At 43.2% G+C, this 26,938-nt stretch overlaps 1 protein-coding gene across 3 annotated transcripts in view; it reads left to right on the top strand.

Moving 5' to 3' along the window:
- Nucleotides 1-26,938, top strand: part of GALNT1 (polypeptide N-acetylgalactosaminyltransferase 1) — a 418,536-nt gene that overhangs the window by 217,482 nt on the left and 174,116 nt on the right. For all 3 annotated transcript variants that reach the window (XM_072152986.1, XM_072152985.1, XM_072152987.1), the window contains one exon: nucleotides 23,367-23,537. In XM_072152986.1, coding sequence (XP_072009087.1) covers nucleotides 23,367-23,537 — 171 coding nt within the window. The remainder of the gene's footprint in view (nucleotides 1-23,366; nucleotides 23,538-26,938) is intronic.

Here is a 26,938-nt window from a genome sequence, read left to right as displayed (position 1 = left end):
AGAAGTCCCGCCGCGAGAAACTGCAGAAGCGCGGGAACGGCGGCCATTAAAGAAGAGGACGCGCGGGGCGGCAAACTGACCGCAGAGAGAGCGCAACCTTTGCTGCGACAGAGCTAGCAGAAACCCGCGGGAAAGGCAACGAGACCGCAGCCATAGCTGACACAGCACAGGCATACAGCAGACAACGCGGGCAGAGCGCAGGAGACACACCGCTACCTCCTGAATCAGTGCAGAGACCCACCAGCCGCCAACACAGTGAGTAACTGTAACATAGGAGGACACGAGGCTGGGAGCGCCACTTGAAAGGGGACATCCATACTAAGAAAGGCAAAGCCCCAATTTATATAAAACCCCAGGGACTGCACGGCATCTGGGCGGGCTGTTACACATCCACCAGGACGGTACCGTCCCAGCTCTGCCTGGCGCAAAGGAGGTGAGAACACACGCTGCATGGAGAGATACCTGCTCCGAAGTGGACAAAAACCTAAGTCCCGTGGGTCAGCACATACATCATCTGCACCATCGCCTCCGAGACAGACCATGGAGGAAGAACCAATACCAGACTGCACACAAAGCCAAATCTCACATATAGGCACCCCGGTGCAGAACGGGACGCCAATGGCGCGCATCGGGGACCCGGTGCTGTCACAACTTGATTATCAGCAACTGGCAGCAGAAGTGGTGACAAAACTTGCCCCAGATATCCAGCGAGTGCTAGAATCGGCTATGCAAGCGACCCTCAACTCAATACGCCAAGACATAGTAACACATGACGCCAGAATCTCAGAGCTGGAAAACCGGGTGGCGAAAGAGGAAGATGCACACCAAGACACACGACGCCAACTCGAGCTGGTCACCCTAGATTCCAAAAGACTAACCGATAAACTCGATGATATCGAGAACCGCTCAAGACGTAACAATTTGCGTCTCGTAGGTCTTCCGGAAACCATCCGCCCGGGAGACCTGCAGATATTCTGTGAAAGTGACCTACCACGAGCGCTAGGGATCAAAGGCAAGTGCAGAGTGGAAAGAGCCCATCGACTGGGAGCAGATCCGAAACAGCTGAACCCGCAACTTTCAAATAAAGACCTCAAATCGACACGACCCCGGCAGGTCATAATGCGATACCTGGACTATAACGACAAAACGGACATAATTAGAGCTTTTCGTCAGCGATCGAGACCTTTACTATTCCAGGGGTCGAAACTACTTCTATTTGAAGACTACTCAGCAGAGGTAACTAAAAAAAGAAGAGCCTTCAGCACCATCTGCTCGGCATTAGTAGACAAGAAGGTACGCTTTCAACTCATTTTTCCAGCAACCCTGCGCGTGTTTTATGACGACGGCTCGATGGGGGTCTACAATACACCAGAAGCGGCAAAAGAGGCAGTCTACAGACACCGCCTTCTGTCCCCAGCCAGCAGTCCCAGCGGTGGGAGAAAACGGATGGCCTCACCGCAACGCAGAAGGGAGCCACGACGACGCTTCAGAAGCCTAGACTCCCGAGCCTCATCGCCAGGAAGAAGCACCAACTACCCAAGGAACCTTAGAAATAACTGACTGAATCAACTCCTCTGGAGGGGGTAAGAGCGAACAACTCCCATACATCCTTACAGGAGTTTTTTGTTGGCACCATGTGGAGTTACTTAGACACAGAGCGGCCACAACACCTTAACTGATTTTGACTCCCCCAGCTGAATCCTAATCATCTCCCCTCTCCCTTCCCTTTCCTCCCATACCCCCCCTCCCCTTCCCTTTCCTCCCATACCCCCCCCTCCCTTCCCTTTCCTCCCATACCCCCCCCCCCCCCCGATCCATAGTGACAATATAACTGGCCGTAAAGGGCAGGAAGCTCGTGCATCACTGAAAAAAGTGAAGTCACCTAACCCAAATGGGAATTGCTTCAAAAACACCCATAGGTTTTAATTTTTCACGGATTAACTGTGAACCCTTGTTAATATTGTTATATGTTAAGTTAAATGTTTGTGCATATGTTAAAAAGGAAGTACTATTGCTATGCAGTCAGCTTGTAACAGAATTAATGAGCAGGGCGCAGGATAGGGGGGAGAAAACGCTGAGAAGCGGGAATGTATATACAGGGAGTACGAAACCTGGCCATCCAACTCGAAAAAAGTCTGATACCATACTCTACAGGCACAAAAAATTAAAAATCAAACTAATTAAATGAAAATAGTAACTTGGAACGTAAAGGGACTGAGGTCCCCTCAAAAGCGGACGAAAATTCTACGTCACCTAGGCCGCTCCAAACCGGACATAGCTCTCCTACAGGAGACGCACCTGGATGAATCAGACTTCTTTCGACTGCAGAAGCTATGGGTAGGCCAGGTATACGGCACCCCGGCATGCAATGGCAAAGCAGGGGCGCTGATTTTGGTACACAAGAACTTCACAGGGGTATTAGTGAAAGCAGAATGTGACAAGGAGGGGCGATGGGTAAGAATCCTCATAGAACACCAGGGAGAACGTTGGTCGATATACAGTGTATACGGGCCGAATGAGAATAAGAAAGAGTTCTATAACAAGCTCATAACCAAGCTAATGGGGGACACAACAGCATTCAAAGTGCTAGGAGGGGACCTCAATACTACATTGTCGAGTGCGGAGGACAGGAAACGGACGGTACCTAGCTCACAGACCACTAGACAGCGAGACATAAATGTAGAGACATACCTGCCGGAGCTCCTGGCACAAACAGGAATGAAAGATGCTTGGAGATTGCAGCACCCGGATGAAAGGGAATACACACATTACTCACACCCACACTCTAGCTGGTCGCGCATAGACTATATCCTACTGTCAGAAAATGTGTGCCAGCGGCTGCTGACATCAGAGATAGAAGACATTGCAATCTCAGACCACGCACCAGTCCAGGCGAATATACACAAAGTGCACCCAAAAGGCACTGACATACTCTGGCGCTTCCCGACATTCCTCACCAAAGATGACTCCTTCGCAGACATACTAAATGGTTGGTGGTTGGAACATGACCTTGATCATGCCTCCATTAGGTCAGACCCGGCGGCTTATTGGACGTCGGCGAAGACTGTCTTAAGAGGCAGATTGATGGCATACACCATTAACCTCAAGAAAAAAGTAAAAATACAGTATGAAAAAGCTAGCGAGACGCTAAGACAAGCATACACAACATTTCTCAATGCCGCCTCACAGGTGACAAAACTAGCGTGGGATGAAGCAAGGGCTAATTATGACCTGTGGTTAGACAGAAGAGAGGAAATGCATAGGCAACCTTTTGAGGCAGAGCTATTTAAATACGGCAACAAAACGGGTAGGCTACTAGCGAGATTGGCCAAAGGGAGACACAAACCCACCCATATACAGTCCATACGCCTACCCTCAGGAGCGATAGTATCCTCGCCAAAAGAGGTGAACAAGGCATTGAGAGATTTCTATGAAACACTATATACAGATGACACACGAGGCAGTAGAGACGCAGCTAATTTTCTAAAAGCACAGAAACTACCAAAACTGACCAACGAACAGTTAAACTACCTAAATGAGGACATTACAGAAGACGAACTAGGGAGAGCTATAGGGAATCTAAAAAATGGCAAAGCACCAGGCCCTGACGGGTATCCGGCAGAGTTCTACAAGGCACTAAGAAAACAGATAACCCCAGTACTGACATCACACTTTAACGCAATACTTCAACACGGCACACTCCCGCACCACTCCAAAACAGCATATATCAAATTAATCCCTAAAGAAGGGAAAGACTTACTGGATCCAGGGTCCTATCGTCCAATATCCCTGATAGACCAGGACATCAAGTTACTATCAAAGATAATGGCGGATAGGCTAGCACAATATATGCCAGGACTGGTTGGGAAATCCCAAGTAGGCTTCATACAGGGAAGAGCTGCGGTCACAAACATTAGAAAAGTACTGACCATACTAGACAGGGTAAAAACGAGACCTCAGGAAGGAGAGCACCCAATTCTCCTGGCACTAGATGCTGAAAAAGCTTTCGATAATGTAAAATGGCCGTGGCTAACCCTAGCACTAGATAGCTTTGGCATCTCCGGGAAATTCAGAACAATGATATCTGCCCTATATGACTCACCGGTGGCACGCGTGCACACACCAGGCTTTCTGTCCTCCCCATTTGCACTGCAGAAAGGCACAAGGCAAGGATGCCCACTCTCGCCTTTACTATTCGACTTGGCAATAGAACCCCTAGCCAGATCCTTAGAGGATACTGATTTATTTGAGGGCATCACAGTGGGAAAGGAGAAAGTGAAAGCTGCTTTATTCGCAGATGACGTAATTCTTTTCCTTTCTGACCCAAAACGCCACCTGCAATCAGTTTTGAATCATATTTCTCATTTCGGCACGTTTGCGGGCTTTCGGATCAATGTAGACAAGAGTGAGGTACTGGACCTCCTTAACAAACAGGACTCACTGAGAGGGAACTGCCCCAATATGCCCTTTAAAGTGGTGACCACCTCTCTTACATACCTAGGAATTCGCATAGGCCGCACACCGGATACCATCTACACACTGAATTACCAACCCCTTATAAATAAGATGATAGAGGAACTATCCCGTTGGCACCAACTTCCCCTAACAATGATGGGGAGATGCCACTTAATAAAAATGATCTCATTCCCCAAACTATTATACCCCCTGCAGACAATACCAATGCTCCTAAAACACAAAGACGTGGAGAACATAATGAAAGCCTTCCAGCACTTTATTTGGCGTGGCCAGAGACCACGAATTGCAGCAAAAAAACTAATGCTATATAAAGAGGAAGGAGGGGTGAACTTACCCAACATAAGAGGGTACAACTTAGCCTGTCTGCTAAGACATGTCATAGACTGGCTCTACAACAAAAACAACTATTCCAACACTGACATAGAAAAAGAACTGGCAGCACCATATGACTTACTCTCCCTTATGCACACGAGTTACTCCAAGTGGCCACCAATAGCGAAACAATCCATTCTCCTCCGGGACACACTAGTAACGTGGAAGGAAGTGAGAAAGCTACACAGTCTCCCTTTCCTAATATCAAAACACATGCCTCTATGGTCTCACAGAGATTTTAAACCAGGCACTGAAAGTAGACTGTTTAGCTCATGGAAGGAGAAGGGGATTAGAACGATACGGGATCTGTTACATGAAACAGAACCACGCTGGCTCACGGAGCAAGAGCTCCAAACTAAATACTCATTAACAGGATGTGTAACCTTTACTTACCATCAGATCCACAATTTCATAAAGTCAAGGGTGGTGGACATCAGAAAAGAGGCCCTAGAAACGTCCTTCACCTCCATGTTGGGCACAGAACAGAGTACCCGGAACATAACCACACTGTACAGAGACCTAAAACAACAAATGTTGAAAACCACACTGACACAGGTAGGAAAGGGCTGGATTCGTAGATTTGACGACCAGGAGGTGGCAGAAAAACTGTTAAGAGGGTGGCAACATGTTAGGAAATGCGTAGTCAGTGAACAATGGAGGGAAACATATTTTAGAATATTACACCACGCATACTACGGTTTTGACCTGCCAAAAACGCCAACAAGACCAGACAGAATCACGGAGTGCCCCAAATGCTCCACCCCCAGCACTGACCTGTGGCATGGTATATGGGAATGCGAGCATACGCAGGCATTCTGGAAAACGGTAAGGGATCACATAACAACACACTGGTCGGTCACCTTGCCCCTGGACCCTCTAGTAATGATATTCCATGATGAGGAAAATGAGGAAATACAGGGAAACATGAAAACAGACATGCATGCCTTTCTCCTGGTGGCTAAGCGTAGCATAATGAAACACTGGATACATAGCTCAATACCCACCATGACAGAAATAACTACACAAATGAGATACTTAATTAGACAAGATAGACTAGAGACGTTAAGACACAAAGAAAAACAGACAAAAATTTTTTTCAAAAAATGGAGGAAGTTTATTTCATCTCATATGTCTAGAGCGGAAATTGTGGAGCTGATGACCCCATTCCGATACACAGAGTGGTACAGTAGGGAGGAACTGAAGGGGACGTTGGGGAATTTAAGACTACAAACAATGGAATAAAAACCCTTCCTAAATCCTGATCACTGCAAGGTACGACGATAATGTCAAAAATGCAAAAATGACGCCATACATTGAGATTTAGACTGACGGCACAATGTACTTCCAATGTTATATAAAGATAGAATGTTTTTTATATTACAATATGTTCATGGACAATGCGCAATGTCCTATTGTCCTGTATGTTTACTTGTTTTGTATTGAAAATCAAATAAAATTTTGTTTTAAAAAAAAAAAAAAAAAGAACAAACCTACAGACCCTATCTTGTATGTAACCCGGGGACTGCCTGTATTTATATTAGAGATGCACAGTATAAACAGTAAAGTTAAGTGTTATTTAGAGGGAGCACATTATAAATTAGGGCTCTGTATGTACAATGTTAATTCTAACATATAGTGTCACCCTTTAATTAAAATGTAAAATTTCCAAATGACAATATTGTGTGTCATGAATTATTATAGCGATTTACATATATACTTCAACAGAAAACAAAGCATTGTTCAATACATAAGCACAGTACTAGAACCAAACTTCATACAGAGACACAGCTCCATTACTAATTCCTGGTCCCTAAATACATATATACAGTATCCCAAATTATTTTACATATGTATGTAAAATAATTTGGGATACTGTATATATGTATTTAGGGACCAGGAATTAGTAATGGAGCTGTGTCTCTGTATGAAGTTTGGTTCTAGTACTGTGCTTATGTATTGAACAATGCTTTGTTTTCTGTTGAAGTATATATGTAAATCGCTATAATAATTCATGACACACAATATTGTCATTTGGAAATTTTACATTTTAATTAAAGGGTGACACTATATGTTAGAATTAATTTGGGGGGGGATATCTCAGGTAACTGAGGGGGGAAAGTGTTGCACAAGTTAAAATCCGTACATAAATGCATGTCTCTAATATTTTAATTTGTGGGGGAGGGGGGGTTGGTTATGGTAAAAATCTAGTAGCATCGTGTATTTTTTAATATTCTCAGGGGGGGCATGATTTTTTGAGATTCGTCATAAGATAAACTTTTTCTGGGGAGAGAACTTCCACGTGAGATCATGCGGCAAGTATGGGACAGGGCAACTATAACCTCTCAATGTGTCCAGTATAAGGAGAACCAGTATAAGTTGTTAATGGTCTGGTATCACACCTCTGCATTATTACATTGTATATACCCTTATTCTCCTCATGTTTGCTGGTGGTGCAGAGCGGGGGTTGCAGATGTGCAGCACACATTCTGGACCGTACTGTTAAATCTCTATCCTAAAGGAATGAGTAAGCACACCCCTAGGTTACTTTTGCACCTTCATACTACAGCCAGATGTTTAATTTCTGCAAAATGGAAACAACCCACACCACCTTCCCGATTGGATTCGTACCTTAGAATACACAGCACTCCTGCACAACACAGTAGGGAAATTTGTCCGCATATGGGCCCCATGGAACTATTATTGGACTGGTGTCTGCTGAAATGCTAGCTTCCACGGTAGGAATCACTTACCACCCAGCCGACTCAGTCTGTCGTCTGATCCCTTTTTCTATTTTTTATTAGTTTGTTGTCCCCACTCTTTGGGGAAGTTACCCCAAGTAGTCTGGAGGAATTTCCCCTCCCCCTATATATTGGTCTGTGCCAGTTGGCTTCACCCTCTTATATTACATTAATGGAACAATGATTACCTGTTGCTCCTTATGACTTATGTTTCATTATGATTATTGTCAATGCTGGAAAAACTGAAATACTTCAGTAAAAATAGTAATAAAAAAAGGTATGTTCCCCAAAATGTTATAATTAAAAGGAACAATTCTTCTTGCATAAAAACAACTCTAGCAACAAAAAAATAAAAAATGTTATGCCTCTGAAAATCAAAGAAGAGTTGCAGGTAGAGATAAAAATCTTCTAGACATTGTGCTGCAAGGAATGTCATCTTATTTGAATAAAGATATACAAAGTGTTTCTGCTTTGTACAGCAGTCTTCAGTACAGTAGCCAGCTATGTTTATCGGCACCTGCTAAGAGTTGATCCCGTGAGCCGTTTCCCTCAAATTATAGTGTAGGGTCGGGCCAGGCAGGAGGATGTTTATTGGGGTCACCCCTCCTCCAATTGACCTGTCCCTCTGTCTAGTTCTAATATCGCCCTGCACTAGTCAGATATGGGCAGGGAGGCAGTTACTTAGTAAACCCCGTTACTTACTGGCTGACTCTGCCCCTTCGCCAGACAAGCTGCCTCTTATTAATGAGCGGAGCCTTATGATCCATGCCAATCTATACGATCTGCTGTCAGAGAAACTAAGATGCGCAGTGTATCCTCCTGCTGATGTCCTACCCTGTTTTCCCTAAAATAAGACATCCCCTGAAAATAAGACCTAGCAGCAGCCATTGCAGCAGCTCATCCCACACCATACATTAGTATTAGGAAATCTTTTAGATGCTGCAGAAGGTTGTGACATGGGGAAGAATTCATGGAAGTAAATCACTGGCTGTTGTGCTGCAAATGTGATACCAGCAGCTACCAGGATAAGAAGGGGTCATTTATGGAAATTGCTTTTACTATACATGAGAGACTGGGGCCAATGATTCTAATAGAAATGGAGTCACAAGAAATACAGCATGAAATTCAGAGTTTGGAGAGTTATAAGGATGTTAGAGAAGTTGATTTTTTTGTTCGATAAATGTAAATTCTTGTTCATGGAAAAATAAGACATCCCCTGAAAATAAGACCTAGTGCCTCTTTAGGAGCAGAAATTAATATAGGACACTCTTATTTTCGGGGAAACCGGGTTGTTATGTGTTGGAAGATCGCATAGACATACATCTGACGGCCAGGAACTCAAGGAGGTGCTCTGGGGGAGAGAATAGGATGTTAGGGAATTTTTCATATTGGGTACTCTGGTGCTGAAAGTACACTTACCGGGGCACTCTGCTGTGCATGTAACATTAAAGGGGTTTACCTATGAAAGAAAATTCTTACATTTCTATCCCCTAGTGATAACACAATAAAGATAATTTTAACTCTTTGCTTTACAATTTTGCTCAGTTTTATTGCTGTTTTAGCTCTCCTCGGGCTGCCCAATGCAAAATCCCAGGGTGTGGGCAGAGCCTCTCTAAGCAGACACATTACGACCCATCTCGTTTTGTGGGGTGACAATGGTTAGATTTTTAGGATACATGTGTATATGCAATTTCATCTGGCTTCTGACAATGTTTACACATTGACACCTAGAAAGAGAGAGGAGTCAGATCATAGATGCACAAGATGATTACACAGAGACTGACAGACCATTACACTGTTACACGGTGATCTCTGCTACAGCTCAAAGAAATGTGCCTACCCCGCCCTTTTCCTGTATCACTTATTTCCTTGCAGTTTGCAGCCTCTCTTTGCTCACCATGACGGGAAGTAATCAGTGAGCGTCCGTGAACTCCATGCAGGGGTTGTGGCTACAGCCACACAGCAGAGACAGACAGAAATCTCATGTCCACGATCTCATCTAAGATGGCGCCCGACCCAAAGTCAGAAGTTACTGGGTCATGTCTAGGAGCAACAGAAATTGTGTACAGCAGGACTGATAGACAGGTTGGACTTGTATCTGTGAAATTCTGCAATTTTGTTAATAACAGTGAATTAGAGAATGTGTTATTTTGTTATCCTGAGTACATATAAGAAACTTCTGATCGTGGAAATACCCCTTTAAGTGGGTACTTTGCAGTGGATATTACACTAACTGGGGCACTCTGCTGTGGGCATTAAGCTAAGGGGGAGCACTCTGCTGTGGGCATTACACTATAGAGTAGCGGCTGCGATTCCCTCCCTTGGCTTATACTCGAGTGAATATGTTTTCCCAGGTTTTTTTTGTGGTAAAATTAGGTACCTTGGTTTATACTCGGGTTGGCTTACACTTGACTATATACGGTAAGTGCAATCGCATGAATAAACTGCAGACACCCTAATCTGTTAAGTACATTTCATACTGCAAAATATTCCCTCATGTCCACGTTATAAATATTTAAGAGCCTGTATAATGTGATCATGCAAATCTGCTATGCAAAAGCCTTTGGTGCACCTTGTGTACTAGTACCCTGTAGTGTACTAATGCAACTTGTGCAGTATTGGCATGTTTAGGAAAAATTGGGTACCAAACTTTGCAGTGCATTCTGAATGTATCATGTTTTTGGCTAAATGCATGTATTTTCCAAAAAAGTATACGTTCCAATTACAATTTTGTTTTAGGCCTGGGTGAGCAAACAGCCAGGTACAGGAGGGAGGAGGGGTGAGTGCTCCTCTACTCTCCATTGAAAGCAGATATCTCCTATGGCATGATGGCTGCCTGGCTTGTACATGGTAAGGTGAGACACCGTGTTCTCACCGCACTGTGACTGGTTGCCATAGATCTCTATGGGGTCCCTAAACCCTAAAAAATATATATTTTACATATGTTGCAGAGCACTGTTTCTATTATATAATGTCATATTATATAAAGTCAATTGAAAACTAAGTTGTTTCCTCAAAATGTAAGTTTTGGTGATTTGTATGAAAATGTGAAAAGTTAGGCTACATTCACACTACCGTATGATTTCTCCAGTCCCGTATTTACAGGCCGTATGAGCCCGTATATACGTGACGTTTTTCATCCGTATGCAGCCCGTACGTAACCCGTATTTTATACGTCCCCATAGACTTCTAGGGCATACAGAACTGAAATACGGGAGAAAATAGGACATGCTCTATATTTTTATACGGCTAGTATACAGTACGGTACACTCCAGTGTCAAAAACGGCAATATAAATGGTTGGACGTATTATCCATTGAAATGAATGTGGCCCTATGTAATCCGTAAAAAAACGGTATGTATACGGCCATTTTCATACGTCCATGTGAATGTAGCCTTAGATGTATATTTTAATTCTACAGATTACATGTTTATAAATTCAGCATATGACAGTGTACAATAACTGTTAGCCTATGCACATGCACACCGCTTGGTCCTGCCCCTGGTCCTGAACGTCCTGTGCGGGAGGGGAACTTGAAGAAGGCTCACGGGCTGAGCCCCCTTCATACTCACAGGTGGTTTACTGCACAATGCAGCTAACACCCGTGATCGGTAGAAGCACCAATCGTGGGTGTTAAACCTTTGATTGCCGGCGGTGCTTGGAATCGTCGTTCCATGTGCCGTCAGCAGGAAGTGACGATCTGTTGCCATGACAACCTTTGGTTACACAAGGCTGGTTGACTGCGATTTGCATTTTAGGATCAATCGGACAACCTAGGGTTAAAGTACCCTAGGGTGTCTGAAGAAACATAACAATTTGAATTTAATTCACCCCTCTTTCCCTAGAGCTGATATAAACAGTAGAACTCATAAACATGTTAGGTGTTGCCGAGTCCCAAAATGTCTGATCTATCAATATAAAATAATGGTTATTTCCACGTAGCAGAAAATAGCGCCCAAATTAGAAAATGCCATAAAAAATTAAATAAAAAGTGATCAAAAGGACGAACAGTCCTCAAAATGGTAGCATTGAAAACATCATCAAAAGCCACAAAATATGACACCACACACAGTTCCAATCACTGAAGTATGAAAACATTATTAGTGCCAGAAGATGGGAAAAAACTTTTTTTTTAAAAGGTTTAAATTTTTGTAAATGTATGAATTTTGTATGAACTTGTATAAATTTTGTATAACTGTGCACCAACCCAAATAATAAAGATAAAAAAATGAAAAAAGATTTTTTTACCCAATTCTTATTACACTGTACGGAATATTTAATACAGTCACCATAAATTGCATTTTGTTGCGCAAAAAAAAAAAGCTCTCTACATGGAAAAATAAAAGTTATAGATTTTTGAACGTGTGGAGTGAAAAATGAAAGCGCAAAAATGAAAAAGGGCCTGGTCGATACGGGGTTAATGGCTATAAACACTATTCCTTCCCACAGTGGTTACGATAACGCCTCTGTGTGTCATAGATGCGTGTAGAGGCTGATTTACCCCCCCCCCCGCCCCCCCCCAAAAAAAATCACCAGGCGCTTGGTGATTTTCCTGTCTGAATGTCCGCTGCTGCCTCCAAACGGCCTACAAAAGAGAAAAATATCCTTTGCAGAATCGCAGTGCTGAGTGGCTGGAAGCAGGAAAGGGAGGGACTTCCTGCTCACTGTACAAGTCTTTCCCATGGGCGCCGAAAAATAGGCGTGGGTTGGGGCAGGAGCCGAGCGAGGGTTGGGGGAGGAGGGTTGGACCGGGATATCTGTTGCCTTGGCTGTGCTCCTGATCTGCCCCTTATAATTTGTGTGATCGTGCACACCGGCATTAACAGGATCGAGCTGTGTATGTGGCAGCCCGATCGTGTACTGTGACAGGGGGCCGATTATTATCAATCCCCTGTCACTGCAGCCCCTGTATACAGTGAGAGGCTTGCAGGGAAGGTGCTATGTGTATCCTCTCTGCATATCTCTGTATACAGATCACTGATAAGTGCTCCAATGGGCTCCTACCAATAGATCACTGTTATCTGTGATCTATATTTAAGTAAAGCAAGGAACACATATACCGTATGTGTTCCTTTCTAAATTGAGTTATGTTCCCAACACCCAGTAAATAAATTAAATAAAAATTCAGCAGCATTAGCCCCAGGCTGGTCTGGGGGCTGCCGTCAGCCATAGTTGTAGATTGAAATTTCTGATGAGACAATAAGGTTGCATACAAACGTATTCCCGCCAGGCTGTAGCCGTGCAAGCATGTGTTCGGCGCCATGAAGAGGAGGAGCTGGTGACCCCTCCCCCTCCATTGAAATGCATTGCATATGGGCCGCAACACGAGAAAAGACAGGACATGTCCTATCTTTTTCCCGTGTACACAGCGGTATCGCCCCGTGCGGCCATTGTTGTCTATTGGGGACATATGTACGGCCACAAGCTTGAGGTCGTACATACATGGTGTTATTACACACGTGGTGTTATTACATGAGTTTTCAAACGCATCACAAAAGCTGAGAAGAGGAGATTTGCCCAATTTCATTGCTGTGAACATTTTGTTTACAAAACGCATGCAATAAAATTTTGTTGACCCATGCGTTTTGTTAACACAATGTAATTTGGGCAAATCTCTTATCAGCTGTTCTGATGTGTTTGAAAAAACCATGGGTGAACACCCCATTATAAGGTTGTGCACCACTTGTTTAACCGGTTAAGGACCGGGCCCTTTCCCGTTTTTTTCATTTCCATTTTTCACTCCCCACCTTCAAAAATCTATAACTTTTTTATTTTTACTCGTAAAAAGCTATGTGACGGCTCGTTTTTTTCGTGACAAATTGCACTTCATAGTGATCGCATTGAATATTCCATGCCATGTACTGGGAAGCGGGAAAAACATTCCAAATGCAGTGAAAATGGTGAAAAAACGCATTTGTGTCGTATTCTTGTGGGCTTGGATATTACGGCTTTCACTTCACGCCACAAATGACGCATCTAATTTATTCTTTGGGTCAGTACGATTACAGGGATACCAAATTTTTATAGGTTTTATAATGTTTTCATACATTTACAAAAATTAAAACCTCATGAACAAAAATTTTTTTTTTTATTTTGCCGTCTTCTTGTGCTTATAACTTTTCCATACTTCGTTGTATGGAGTTGAGGGTGGTGTCATCTTTTGCGACTTTTGATGATGTTTTCAATTATATTATTTTTAGGACTGTACGACCTTTTGATCACTTTTTATAGAATTTTTAATTTTTTTTAAATGGCAAAAAAGTGCCAGTTTTGACTTTGGACGCGATTTTCCGTTACGGGGTTAAACGCAGTGAAAAACCGTTATTATATTTTGATAGATCAGGCATTTTCGGACGCGACGATACCTAATGTGTTTATGATTTTTACTGTTTATTTATACAGGCGGTCCCCTACTTAAGGACACCCGACTTACAGACAACCCATAGTTACAGACGGACCCCTCTGCCCACTGTGATTTCTGGTGAAGCTCTCTGGATGCTTTAAAATAGTGCCAGATTGCAATAATCAGCTTAAAATTGTCTGTAATGAAGCTTTATTGATAATTCTTGGTCCTATTACAGCAAAAAAAATTGAAACTCCAATTGTCACTGGGGCAAAAAAAAAAATTGTCGGGAACTACAATGATAAAATATACAGTTTCGACTTACATACAAATTCAACTTAAGAACAAACCTACAGTCCCTATCTTGTATGTAACCCGGGGACTGCCTGTATTTATATCAGTTCTAGGGAAAGGGGGGTGATTTGAATTTTTATGTTTTTTTATTATAATTTTTTTTAACTTTTTTTTATTTTTATTTTTACTATTTTTCAGACTCCCTAGGGTACTTTAACCCTAGGTTGTCTGATCGATCCTACCATATACTGCCATACTACACTATGGCAGTATATGGGGATTTTACTCCTCATACATTACAATGTGCTGATAGCACATTGTAATGAATGGGTTAACCCGAAGTAGCTTCGGGTCTTCGTGAGACCCGAAGCTACCATGGCGACGGATCGCCGCTCCTCGTGACGTCATCGGGGAGCGGCGATCCGTCGCCATGGTAGCTTCGGGTCTCACGGGGCGTCACGGGGAGCGGCAATCCTCGGAAAGATGGCGGCGCCCATGCAGCTTTGCCGGCGGCGATCAGCAAGAAAACACCCGCGATCGGTGCCGGCACCGGTCGCGGGTGTTACCGGTAAGCCTTTGCTGCAATATGCAGCAGAAACTTACCGGCTATGGAGAGGGCTCGGCCCGCGAGCCCTCTCCATGCATCGGAACGCGACCGCCGAACTGGTTAATTAATACATGATATAATGTTTCTATAATTATCTCAACTTTCCTGAGAATGCAAGTTAACTTGAATTTGTGGGAAAACCCTTTTAAAGGTAAACTGTCACCAGGAGACCCATTTTTAGCACTCCCCCAGTCCCCACAGGGCATAGTACATAAACTGCCAAAGTGGTTTTGTATAAAAAAAATAGGTTTTACATTAAAAAAAAAATGTAATATTGTACCTTTCATTAGCATCTGCTGTGTGACTATGCACTTGTCCACTGGGAGTGTCTGGAAAGGAGCAGTGCCCCCCACCCTTGGGAAACAGCTTCTCCATGTGTCCTTTTCAAATATATGAAAACACCCATCACTTTCTTAGCAACGTCCCCTGCTCCTCTACAGCCAATCCCGAGTGAGGGGAGTTATTCATATATTTGAAAAGGACACATGGAGGATCTGTTTCCCAAGGGTGGGGTGGAAACTGCTCCTTTCCAGCCACTCCCAGTGGACGAGTGCCTAGTCACACAGCTGATGCTAATGAAAGGAACAATATAACATATCTTTTTTTCTGTAAAACCAATTTTTTATACAAAAACACTTTGGCAGTGTATGTACTATGCTCTGTGGGAACTGGGGGAGTGCTAAAAATGTCTCCTGGTGACAGGTTCCCTTTAAGAAGCGAAAACAGGAGCTGTAACTTTTTCCTTGTATGAACAGACGTCTTTTAACACTATGTATACACCTAGGAGTTATGAATTTATTATTGAAAATTTCATACTCCTCCTCGGTTAAAAATACTCCTCAAAAATGGTGAGAGGAGTATTATTACCCTTCTGGAAAAATGTTTGTGCGACCTCTGCCTTCCCATATTCTTTTCCTTGTTCAATACATATGACATCTGTCATATAGTGGTGCACACCATAAGTATATGTTAAATATTATATCCATCATTAGTTCCTTTAAGTAGCGCCTAAGCATTTGATCTATTTTTAATGTATATATATATTATACAATCCTCAGATTACATAGAAGACCGGTTCTGTATGTTTGTTCTTAACATGAACCTGTCACCAGGTGCCCCTCCGCAAACCACATAAAGTATCTTTTCGATGTATTATTTTTGTTTGGCTCTGTGGGTTTAGAGCCAGAATTCTTTAAAAAAAAAGACTTTTATTGATGTCCTCTGTTCTAGTCTTGGAGGTGGAGAGCTACAGTACACAGTCTGTATACCCCACCTCCTCCCTGACACTTACATTTTTTAACCAAGCGCCCCTCATGAATGAGAGAGACGTGTGACTCTCTGAAGAGGGCAGCATGAGGTTGATTTCTCTTCATATAGACAGGCAGGGCTCTAAGGAGGGGGCTTTATCTTGTTTGCAGAATGATGGGATTAATAGTCTAGCCAACATCAAAAGCTGTGTCGCTAGATTGTTTCTCCTTGGCTGAAACAACTCTGTTTGTCGCCAAAGAAGGATTAGGCTAGGGTCTCGAGGTATACAGATGCTGCAGATGTCTTCTATTTCCTGTAATATTTTATCCCAAAAGGTCTTTATGAGTGGACACTCCCACCAATTGTGTATATAGGAGCCATTCTCCCTTCCACACCTCCAGCATAACAGTGAAATTTCAGGGTTAACTTTATGTAAGAAGCTTGGTGTTTTGTACCATCTAGATAGTAGTTTAAATGAGTTCCTAAAGAGTTGCCTAAAATATGTTTCTCCGAAAATTTCTTACCTAGCTCCTGTTCCCACTGTAATAGGTATTGTGGTTTCCCTTCTTGAGTCCCAGAGGTCAGTGTGCGATATATCGAGGCTACTCTCCCTTTGACTGGCATGTCTTTGGAAATATACGTTTCTAACGGAGTCATTGGTTGTAGAGGCTGATAAATATCTCTGAGAACAGTCGCTGTTTGCTTTATAGTGTGTTTCTGAAGGAAGTCTGTAATATTACAGATGTGCTACTATTTCCGCAGTATGCCTATCCAATGTAAAGACATCTCTAAGCGAGAATCCCCTCAGCCTATCCCAAATTGAGGTTGCTGGGTACCTCTTTTTGTCTGTTAGGAACGAAATAAGAGTCGCCGGGGTAAGAGAAGAGGCTATTTAATAACAGTCTGGTTTTCAGCATTTTTTGTGTTACTTCAATAGGTACCCTCCGTAGCTCTCAAATTATCTATACCCCAGAGAAGCAACTGGTTGTTCACCGCTAGTTGTGATCTTTTGAGGTCAAGATACAAGTTTTTACATATGGGGGTGAGAAGCACAGCCCACCTATTTAGCTGTACTGCCCTTTAATAGTGCAGTATGTTTGGCATATTAATTCCCCCTTCTGATTTCCTCTACAGGAGGAGCTGGTATCTAATATGTGGTTTACCCCTGTCCCAGAGGAGTCTTGCAAAGAGCCTTTGTAGCTTAGTAAAGTAAGTCGCCTCAAGTTTGATCGGGGCCACCTGGAGAAGATAAGTGATCCTAGGCATGACATGTTTGCAGTAGATTTTTCCTACCAAACCATGATAGGAAGGGGATTTGCAGGTTAGCTGACTGGTTTTCAATTGAATATAGAAGTAAAAGTTCCTGGCACTTGGAGGTAGGTGAAATAAATTCTCCTTTATTTATGGAGCATGACAAAATTACACGCACGGAAAGGCGTTTTTCGGCTCGACCCGAGCCTTCATCAGCTAGTGTTTAACTAGCTTGCAATACTTTTAAAGTAACAAACATCCAATGAGAGAGTATCCTTTCCGGAGAGCCGGATATCGCGTCATCCATATGCCACGTCACGGTCACATGATCATGTCATGTGATCTATCACTAGTCCCGTGACCACTATCGGTCTCGTATTCACGAAAGTTAATAGTGGAAGTTAATCACGGCAACAGGGTTCTTCAAACTCGGGTATGTAAATGTTCAATTTCATTACATTATAACAGTACATTATCGCAATATAATATCTAACATATCTATTTACTTCTATATCACTGCAACAAGTCCGCGTGCACGAGGAAAAGGTGAGCCGATTGCCGACCATTACAAGTAGACATTGGTTTTAAATTGAAGTCAGAAGAGGTAGGTAGTTTAGTTCGAAGATACAGTATCTGTGGGGTTCACTGGGAGCTTCATTCCCAGGTATTTTATATAGTTGAATAGAGACATAAAAGTAAAAAAATAGGCTGCACACCAAAATATAAAAAGAGTGGGTACTTTATTCACTCAAGTACCCACTCTTTTTATATTTTGGTGTGCAGCCTATTTTTTTACTTTTATGAATGAAGAGGTGTAGAGTCAAACCACTGAGAAGGGCGAGCAACCAAACTAAGCCTATTAAAGTGGTGCAGCTGTGAACTTTTAATGAATAGAGACAGTTATGAAGTTATGGTCTGTCTCACCAGAACACCAAATACATTTTTGGAAAAGTTGTTCTCAGGAAATCATAACAATCCATTGTTCGTGGCTCTAGGATACTCAGTTCCAGAGATAGCAATATCTCTGGATAGGACCATAGCAAATGGGTCAGGTTTGGTATCAATCGATCCTGGAATCCACCTGGATCCAATGATACCAGGACCATGACCCCATGACTTCCCCTGGGGTAGCTGTGGCTTCTCCAGGGCTCTGGATGTAATACGAGGTAGGAGTGACCATTAACCCCTCCTTAGGGTGGACTCAGGTGTGTCCACACCTGATATAATCAGGTACCACTGAAGGGGTCTTTGTCTTTGACCTGGGGGAAACTTTAACATCAACAAAGCGCAGGGACGATCTAAAAGTGTGGACTATCCATCCCCATTAGGGCCACACACACAAAGGTAACTAACTCACCGAACTGCTTAGACTTGTAGTGCTACCCATGTAATTTGTACTCTGTTTACTGTATATATCTATTGTGTGTACTGTATTGTCTAGTGTGCCCTTAAGGCAATTAAATATAAAATCTAATCTGTGTTGCTCTTTTATCTCGATCACGAATCTTGCGTCCGGGTTTTTCTCTTATATACATGCTACCGGGTTGGTTCCTTACACTACATAATCCCGTTACGGACCGGGCTTATATTAAAGGAGAACTGGTGGCAGCATAAGGCTGATAATATTCTGTCTCACTGCGGCTAGTGAGAGGGATCTTATATCCATTTAGGCATTTGATTTATAGTTGTGCCATATCCGGAAGTTGTGTGGACAACGCCTCTTAAAACCCGTGCTTTCTGGGAGTGTCTATAAAAGGATAACGGAGTGACCTTGCGTACCCTTTGGGGTTCCGGAACATCGCGGTTTCCTTCACACCCCTAATGTGACTTATATCATCTTTAATGTGCAAAAGCTCTTTTGCTACTGTGGTGAGCGCTTGATATAACATCTGCTTGATAAAATTCCGTGACACCGGAGCGATCTCTTCTTTCCCGCTCACCTCCTCACCTCCCTCCTCTGTTCTTTCTAGCTCCTCGTGCCTCGCCGCCATCTGGGTTTTACATCCGGCGGGGTTTGGAGCTTCCTAAACAGAAATTCACCGAGGTCTGATTTTTGGCTGGCTCAGTTGGTGCCTGGTGCTGTCTGGAGCTTCTTCCTCCGTATTTAGCCATGGTTGTGGTTCTCTTTCAGTGCTTTCGGGCAATTCTGGTCAGTATCTGTGAGGAGCCGAGGTATCAAGCAGCCATCACAGTTCGCGGCCCGACTCCGCCCCCCTGAGTTTTACTTTTTGAATTGAATTACAGAAAATAACTTTCTGCTTATATTCTAATTGAGATGCGTGTGTATATACTCAAGTATAAGCCTAGGCACCTAATAGGGAAAACCTATTGACTCAAGTGTAAGTCTAGGGAGGTAAATACATTGGTCACAGGCTCGCCTGTATATAGCCAGCCATCCCCCGTTAGCATATGGTTAGCCAGGCCCCAGTATGCTCAGCACATTACTCAACATTCCGACGCCCCTGGCAGGTCCACTTCATGTTTGCCAGCGGCCGGTCTGTGCGCGCGGCTGGGGCACAAACTATGTCAGACGCTGCTGACCTAGTTTGTGTACCGGCCGTGTGCTCAGATCTTTTGCTTACCTGGAACTGGTGCACCTGAAGTAATAAGAGTTCCTGCCCTGGGTGTCGGAATGCTTAGAAAATGAAACATTTCCCAAAGTTTGTTGGGAAAGGAAAGCATGAAGTGCTCTAAAATTTACTGATAGAAAATGGCTCTGACTTTTGTCTTGATTAAACACAGTGGACCTACACAAGCAGATGACATGGCTCCCCAAACCATTTACTTATTGTGGAAACTTCACACTTGGCCTCAAGCAGCTTGGATTGTGTGGCTGTCTACTTTTCCTCCAGGCTCTGGGACCTTGATTTCCGCATGAAATGTAAAATATATATCAGAAAACACCACCTTGGATGTTTGATTAACATCAGTGGCCAGATAAGATGCTTTTGGCACAGTCTATTGGTCAGTAGTGGCTTGACACATGGAATGTGACTCTGAATGTGCATGTTCTGGATACATCTTGTAATCTCATAATCATTAAAGGGGTTTTCCCACGAAAGAGAATATTCACATCTCAATCCTAGTTGTGATAACAAAATAAAGATCATTTAACATCTTACTTTACAGTTTTACTCAGTTTTATTACTGTTTTAGCTGCTATTACTCCCTAGGCTGGCCATTGCAAAATTCCAGGGTGTGGCTGATTACTCTCTAAGCACATTATGAGCCATCTAGTTCTGTAGGGTAACAGTGTGGTTGGATTATCAGGGTACAGGTGTATGTACACTTTCATCTAGCTTCTGACATTGTACTAACACACTGACACGGTCAGCTCTACTACATCTATGTCCTCACAGATATGTGCATGCCTCCCCCTCATCTGCTTTTAGTTTGAAAATTCTCTCTGCTCACGATGTGTTTGCTGGCAGGAAGTGAGTCTCAGTGTGAACTCCGTGCTTGACTGTAGAGGCGCTTGGCTACAGGCAGAGAGACAGAAATCTCAGCTGCACAATGTCACACAGGAATCAAAGATGGCGGCCCCACGACCCAGTGTCAGAAGTTACAGGGTCGTGTCTAGGGGCAACTGAAATTGAGTACACCAGGACTAAATGTTGAAATTATCTGTGAAATGTTGTATTTTTGTAACCCTATATATTTGAGTATAAGCCGAGTTTTTCAGCCAAAAAAATGTGCTGAAAAACCCTAATTTGGCTTATACTTGAGTCGAGGGAAAAAATAAAGTTTTCTCCCTTCCAACACCCGCCGGCAGGTTCTCTTGCATACATCACTGCCCCGGCATAGGCTCTGTATCCCGGCTCTGTATCCTGGTATCCCAGGCATCGTGTAATATCTACATAGAATGGTGGTGTCACATCAGCTTCCTATGAAATAAAAAATTATATATGTTTTGTCTCCAAAGCTGCACCTGCCCTCACCTGACATCACTGGCTAGTTGTTTTGTCCACCTTGATATACGCATTGCTGAAGCAATTTGAGGTATTCCCCAAGGCAGCTAAGGGTGGCAGCAGAGGTATTTTTAAGCAGGAGAAAATCCTAATCCAAAGAAGAGAGCGGCCCAGAGCCTGAAAGCGATTCGATGGCATGTACCAGATTCTTTTGCTGACCCTCCACCTCAGCCATCACCTGCATTAATAAAAAAATACAATCATTTTATATTGATCATTATAAAATTATTAATGCCAAAAATCCTATATTACTATAAATCTGCCTGAAAAGTTGGTCTTTCTGATAATGGCAGTAAAGGTCAGTGTCATGATCAATTTTGGTAGAAGTTGGGCAATTCTCTTTGTAAATGGTCAGTAACCCTTATTTTCTTCAGACGTCGTCTCTTTTCCAGACTGAATAAATCTAGTTTTAATCTTTCCTCATAACTGAGACCCTCCATACCTCTTATTATTTATGTGGTTCTTTGTTGTACCCTCTCCATCTTTTTATGGACTGTCGCCCAGAACTGGACGGCATATTCAAGGTGAGGCCGAACCAATGCCTTTACAGTGGTAATATTACATCCCTATCCCGAGAGTCCATACCACTTTTGATACATAACGAGATCATGCTCGCTTCAGAGGCAGCTGATTGACATTGCATGCTGTTATTTAATTTAGGATCTATAGTACACACAGGTCCTTCCTAACAGGGCACTTTACCAGATTTACTCCCCCAAGAACGTATGTTGCATGTGGATTATTAGTCTTCAGCTGCATAACCTTACATTTATTCTCATTAAACTAAATTTGCCAAGTGGATGACCAAACACTGTTTGTCCAATTCACCCTGCAGCATATGAACATCCTCCATAGACTGTATCACACTACACAGTTACAGTGCTATTAATTCCTATTCTATGTTATTAATAAATTAAATAGTTCTGGGCTAAGCACAGAACCCTGGGGTACACCACTTATAACTCTCTGGATATGTTCCTTCAGACAGTTTTCAATCCAATTGCAAATTATTCCTCCCAAACCTATAGACCTCATTTTACCCATCAGGCATCTGTGAGGGACAGTGTCAAATGCCTTTGCAAAGTCCAAGAACATAATACAGCAGCTCCTCCATCCAAGCATCTGCTCACCTCTTCATAGGTGCAGCTCAAGTTAGTCTGACTAATACTATCCTTAGTAAACCCATTCTGGCTTGCACTTATTATACTATTTGATGTCACATACTTCTGGATGTTATCTTTTAGCAACCCGTTCAATATTTTCCCTACAATTACAATTAGGCTTACAGGCCTATAAATGCCTGGCATGGTTCTGGAACCTTTTTTAAATATGGCTCCACATTTGCCTTGTGCCAATCACTTGGCACCGCACCAGTCATTATGGAATCCCTGAAGATTTTATACAGCGTCCCAGCAATAACAGAACAGAGTTAAGAACTCTGACTTCAAGAACTCTGGGGTGTAACCCATCTGGTCCATGAGCCTTGTACACATTTATTTTGTTGAGATTAGATTGGATCTGTCTATATATCAATAAGCCAGTCTAGTATATTACAGGATGCATGACCCACACTGGCATCTCCAATGCAAGAAGTTCTTTCTTCTATTGTATAAACGAAGCTAAAAAAAAAACATTTAGTATCTCCGCCATCTCTTGGTCTCCAGTCACCAATACCCCATTTTCAGGTTTCCAACCTGCTCTAACCAATTGATATGCTTAAAAAATGTCTTGGGATTTGTTTTGCTATCTTTGGTCACCTGTCTTTCATTTTGTATTTTGGATGATTTTTTTTTTCCTTCTTACAGATTTTGGCGTTTTGTAATTGTGTAATGCCTCAGGTGACCCATCAGGTTTATACTTTTTGAATGCACTCTTTTTTTCAATAATTGCCTGTAGCGGTAAGCCGCACAGGGTGTAATCTAGCCCGTCTCTACTTGTTAACTATAGGAATAGATTAGGCGTATAATGCCAAAGTACACATATATTTGTATTTTATATTTTGCTGTACTTTACTTCTGCAATGTATTCCTAAGTTCTCTGACAGTTATTTTTCCTTTTTATTTACTAAGGAGTACTGTGGTTTGCCCCATCATTGATGTTATCAGTGATGATACCTTTGAATACATGGCTGGATCTGATATGACTTATGGTGGATTTAATTGGAAATTGAACTTCAGATGGTACCCTGTACCTCAGCGTGAAATGGATCGAAGAAGAGGAGACCGAACTCTTCCCGTCAGGTAAGATAGCGAATTGATTTATTTGATAACTGCACAGAATGTATATCTACAGTAACTGAAGTATCTTTCATAACTTTAAACTACTCACTGAAACGAAGGTAGATTAACTTTCCAATAAAGTAACATTTTGCTTTGTAATATGAAATGGTTGTTTGACAATTATGCAAAATTAGAAGGCAGCATGCTGGGGGGGCGGGGGGGGGGCGTGGCTGGAAGCCTGCGAAGGTGGCCGCGCACTATACCATCTCTGCTGCCAAAAACACTAAATCCTACCCTCACCCCCAAAGCTAAAAAAAAAACAACCTAAGAGGGCATCAAAGACCCTCCCCCGAATAACTGGCGCTGCCAAATTGCACACCGCGACACTCACCAGGAGGAATCCCTGCACCCATTTTCATCAAAAGGCATCAGAAGTGCCACCCGTTCCGGCCTGTCTTGACAGTTGGGCACGCCTGTCCATCTTGAGGTGCAGGATGCAACAGCACATGTTTACTCCAGAGCCTCAGAGTTTGGCCAAGCTATCCTATTCTCTGCCTAAGTCTACTACGAAACCAGAACAGAGGGAACCACTACACCAGCATGCAAATGAGCAGTGTCGCCCATCAGGTTAGACCTAGTCTGAAAATGCACGGGGCCCTCCACCCACCACTTAACTCCTGGCCACGGAAACTCCCCATGCAGGCAGTCAGCAACAGCCCTCCTCATCTCGATTTCCTAGAAGCAAACAGCGCTGAGGGAATAAATTCCAGGTGTTCTGTTCGTCCCTTTGTAAATCCACCCAGGCAAAGGACATAGTATCACACCCACTTTCTACCACTGTACTGGTACTCCAGTTTTGGCTCTCCCCTACCCCAGTCATCATTTAATCCTATTTATCTTCAAGATCAGCCCACCAAATAGGGCTTTAAGTCTTTTAATTACTGATGTCAAACAATCTTTACAGTCTGAAATTCCAGAAGACAGACACAAAGGGTAGATACTCTAGAAGTAAAATGATCTGTCCAAGATACCATTAAATAAATGGAGCATATAGACAAAGCTCTACGTCAGCGGCCTCTGTAGGGTTATAAGATGTTTTGCTCTATAACAATTGTGAAAGGGTAAATAACCCAGGAGGCAGATCTTTTACTCAGCACCACATAGTTCCCACACCAGCATAGATTGGTCTGGAGGAGTTCAGATTCTGCGCATGAGACTAAATGAGTCCCTATTTAAAAAAAAAAAAAAAAAAAAAAACTTTTAAAGGGGTATTCCCATGAAGACAAGTCTCTTAAATGTACTCACAATAACAAAATAACACATTCTTTAATTCACTATTATTAACAAAAATGCAGCATTTCACAGATATATTTTCAACCTTTCTCTATCAGACCTGGTGTACACAATTGCAGTTGCCCCTGGTCTCCGACACTGTATCTTCTGACTTCTGAATGGTCGGCATCCATTTTTCTTTTCTGTCTGATGGCTGTGGAGCTAAGATTTTCTTGCTCGCTCTTCTCCCTGTAGAGCCACCCCTTGCATTCCAGAACGGAGCTCTTACTGATGCGTACATATAGTGATTTCCTCCTCTAGTGGGAGGAGAACTACAAGCCACAGGCAGCTAGCTTCTTTATCCGGGGGAAGGGAGAGGGAGGCACGTCAGATGTGTGTGTAAATGACGTTTAGTACTGTAAGAGCTGGAGAGTGTCATTGTGTGTAATAAGCATCTCATGGATCTCATCATCTCTGATCTGTCATCTTTGTACGTGTGTAATTACAACTAGATACTAGTACAATGTTAAGAAGCTAAATGAAAGTGTATATAAACCCTGTACCCTGATAATCTAACCATATTGTCAGCTCACAGAACTAGATAAATCTTATTGTGTCTGCTTAGAGTGTCCCCGGTCACACCCTGGAAGAGTTGTTTGTAGCAAACAATGTCTTCCTTGTTTGCTACTGATGGCATTACAGAAACGGCTCAGGGAACTTCGGACATAGATGGTAGAGAAGCTATTGGTTTTTTATTAAGCAGTGATAATGCGAATAGGGGAATAATCAATTAGCAAAGCAGTCGAGAGAGAGACAGATGGGATCTCCAGATTCTGCATGTTATGCGTGACCTGGGCCGGTTAAAGGGAGGTTCGGTGCACCACGCCTATTTTTCTAAACTGTATTCCCTGCCTGATACTTAGCCATTGGCCGAAGAGGATAGAAAGGCACTCCTTTACGATTTCTTTGGGTCCTGCTATCACCCTGGACTTCTCCAGTGGCCATTGAAGGCCTCAACCCAGACTTGACACCGGCAGAATTTTGGGAAGGCATAAGAGATACCGAATGGTTAGGCCCCTGGCCCGGTAATTTAGTAGGCCCTTTTGTTGATATAGCTCTTATACTTCGCTAAGAAGCAGAGAAGGCGTTTGATTGCCTTAACTGGCCCTTATGTTCCACCTACTCAAAAAAAACGGTTTGAAGGAGCCCTTCCTTGAAGCACTGAATGAGTTATATTCAAACCCCACTTCCCCCACGCTTCCTCCCCACCCCTTCAGATTAAAATCGGTGCGCGACAGGACTGCCTACTCTACCTGATTGTTTACTAAGCACTGAGCCCCTAACCTTAATAATTCAACAAGAGCCCAACATAAAAGGAGGCAGAGTTAGGAACAGGGAATTTAAAGTCGCTATTTTTCTAACGATATTCTTCTCGCCTTGGCCCAGCTTCTAATCCCTTCCCGACATGTGATGTAATAGTACGTCACATGTCAGGTGCATGGAGAGGGCTCACGGGCTGAGCCCTCTGCATAGCCGGTAAGCCTTTGCTGCATATTGCGATCGGTGCTAGCACTGCTCATGGGTAAAGAGTCCGGTGGCTTCAAAACATCTCCATCTTGGCGTACTATTACATCACATGTCGGGAAGGGATTAGTAGCTGGGCCAAGGCGAGAAGAATATCGTTAGAAAAATGGCGACTTTAAATTCCCTGTCCCTAACTCTGCCTCCTTTTATGTTGGGCTCTTGTTGAATTATTAAGGTTAGGGGCTCAGTGCTTAGTGTAAACAATCAGGTAGAGTAGGCAGTCCTGTCGCGGAGCCGACACCCGCCTCTAACACCTGCGATCGGAGATTTCTCCGATCGCAGGTGTTAACCCCTAACACGTTGCGGTCGCACTGACCGCAGTGTGTTAGGGGCATTCCACAAGAATCTGACCTCCTCCCCCGCGGCGCTTTCCGGGGGGTCCGTGGTTCCGATCGCAGCCCCGGGACTGCCAGTGCGCGATCTGTTTCCTGGTGCCAGGTCCCTGCCTTCTGGCAGGACCCGGCTCTAACACACTGAGCATGCGCAACATTCTCAGTATGTTACATTACACAGTGTAATACATCTGTATTACACTGTGTAAGGTGAAGAATAGCTTGAAAAAGCGA

Source organism: Engystomops pustulosus, chromosome 5 (assembly GCF_040894005.1).
Source record: "Engystomops pustulosus chromosome 5, aEngPut4.maternal, whole genome shotgun sequence".
Classification (NCBI taxonomy): Eukaryota; Metazoa; Chordata; class Amphibia; order Anura; family Leptodactylidae; genus Engystomops; species Engystomops pustulosus.
Note: the sequence above shows the minus strand (reverse complement) of the source record. Positions and strands in the feature narration are given on the sequence as shown.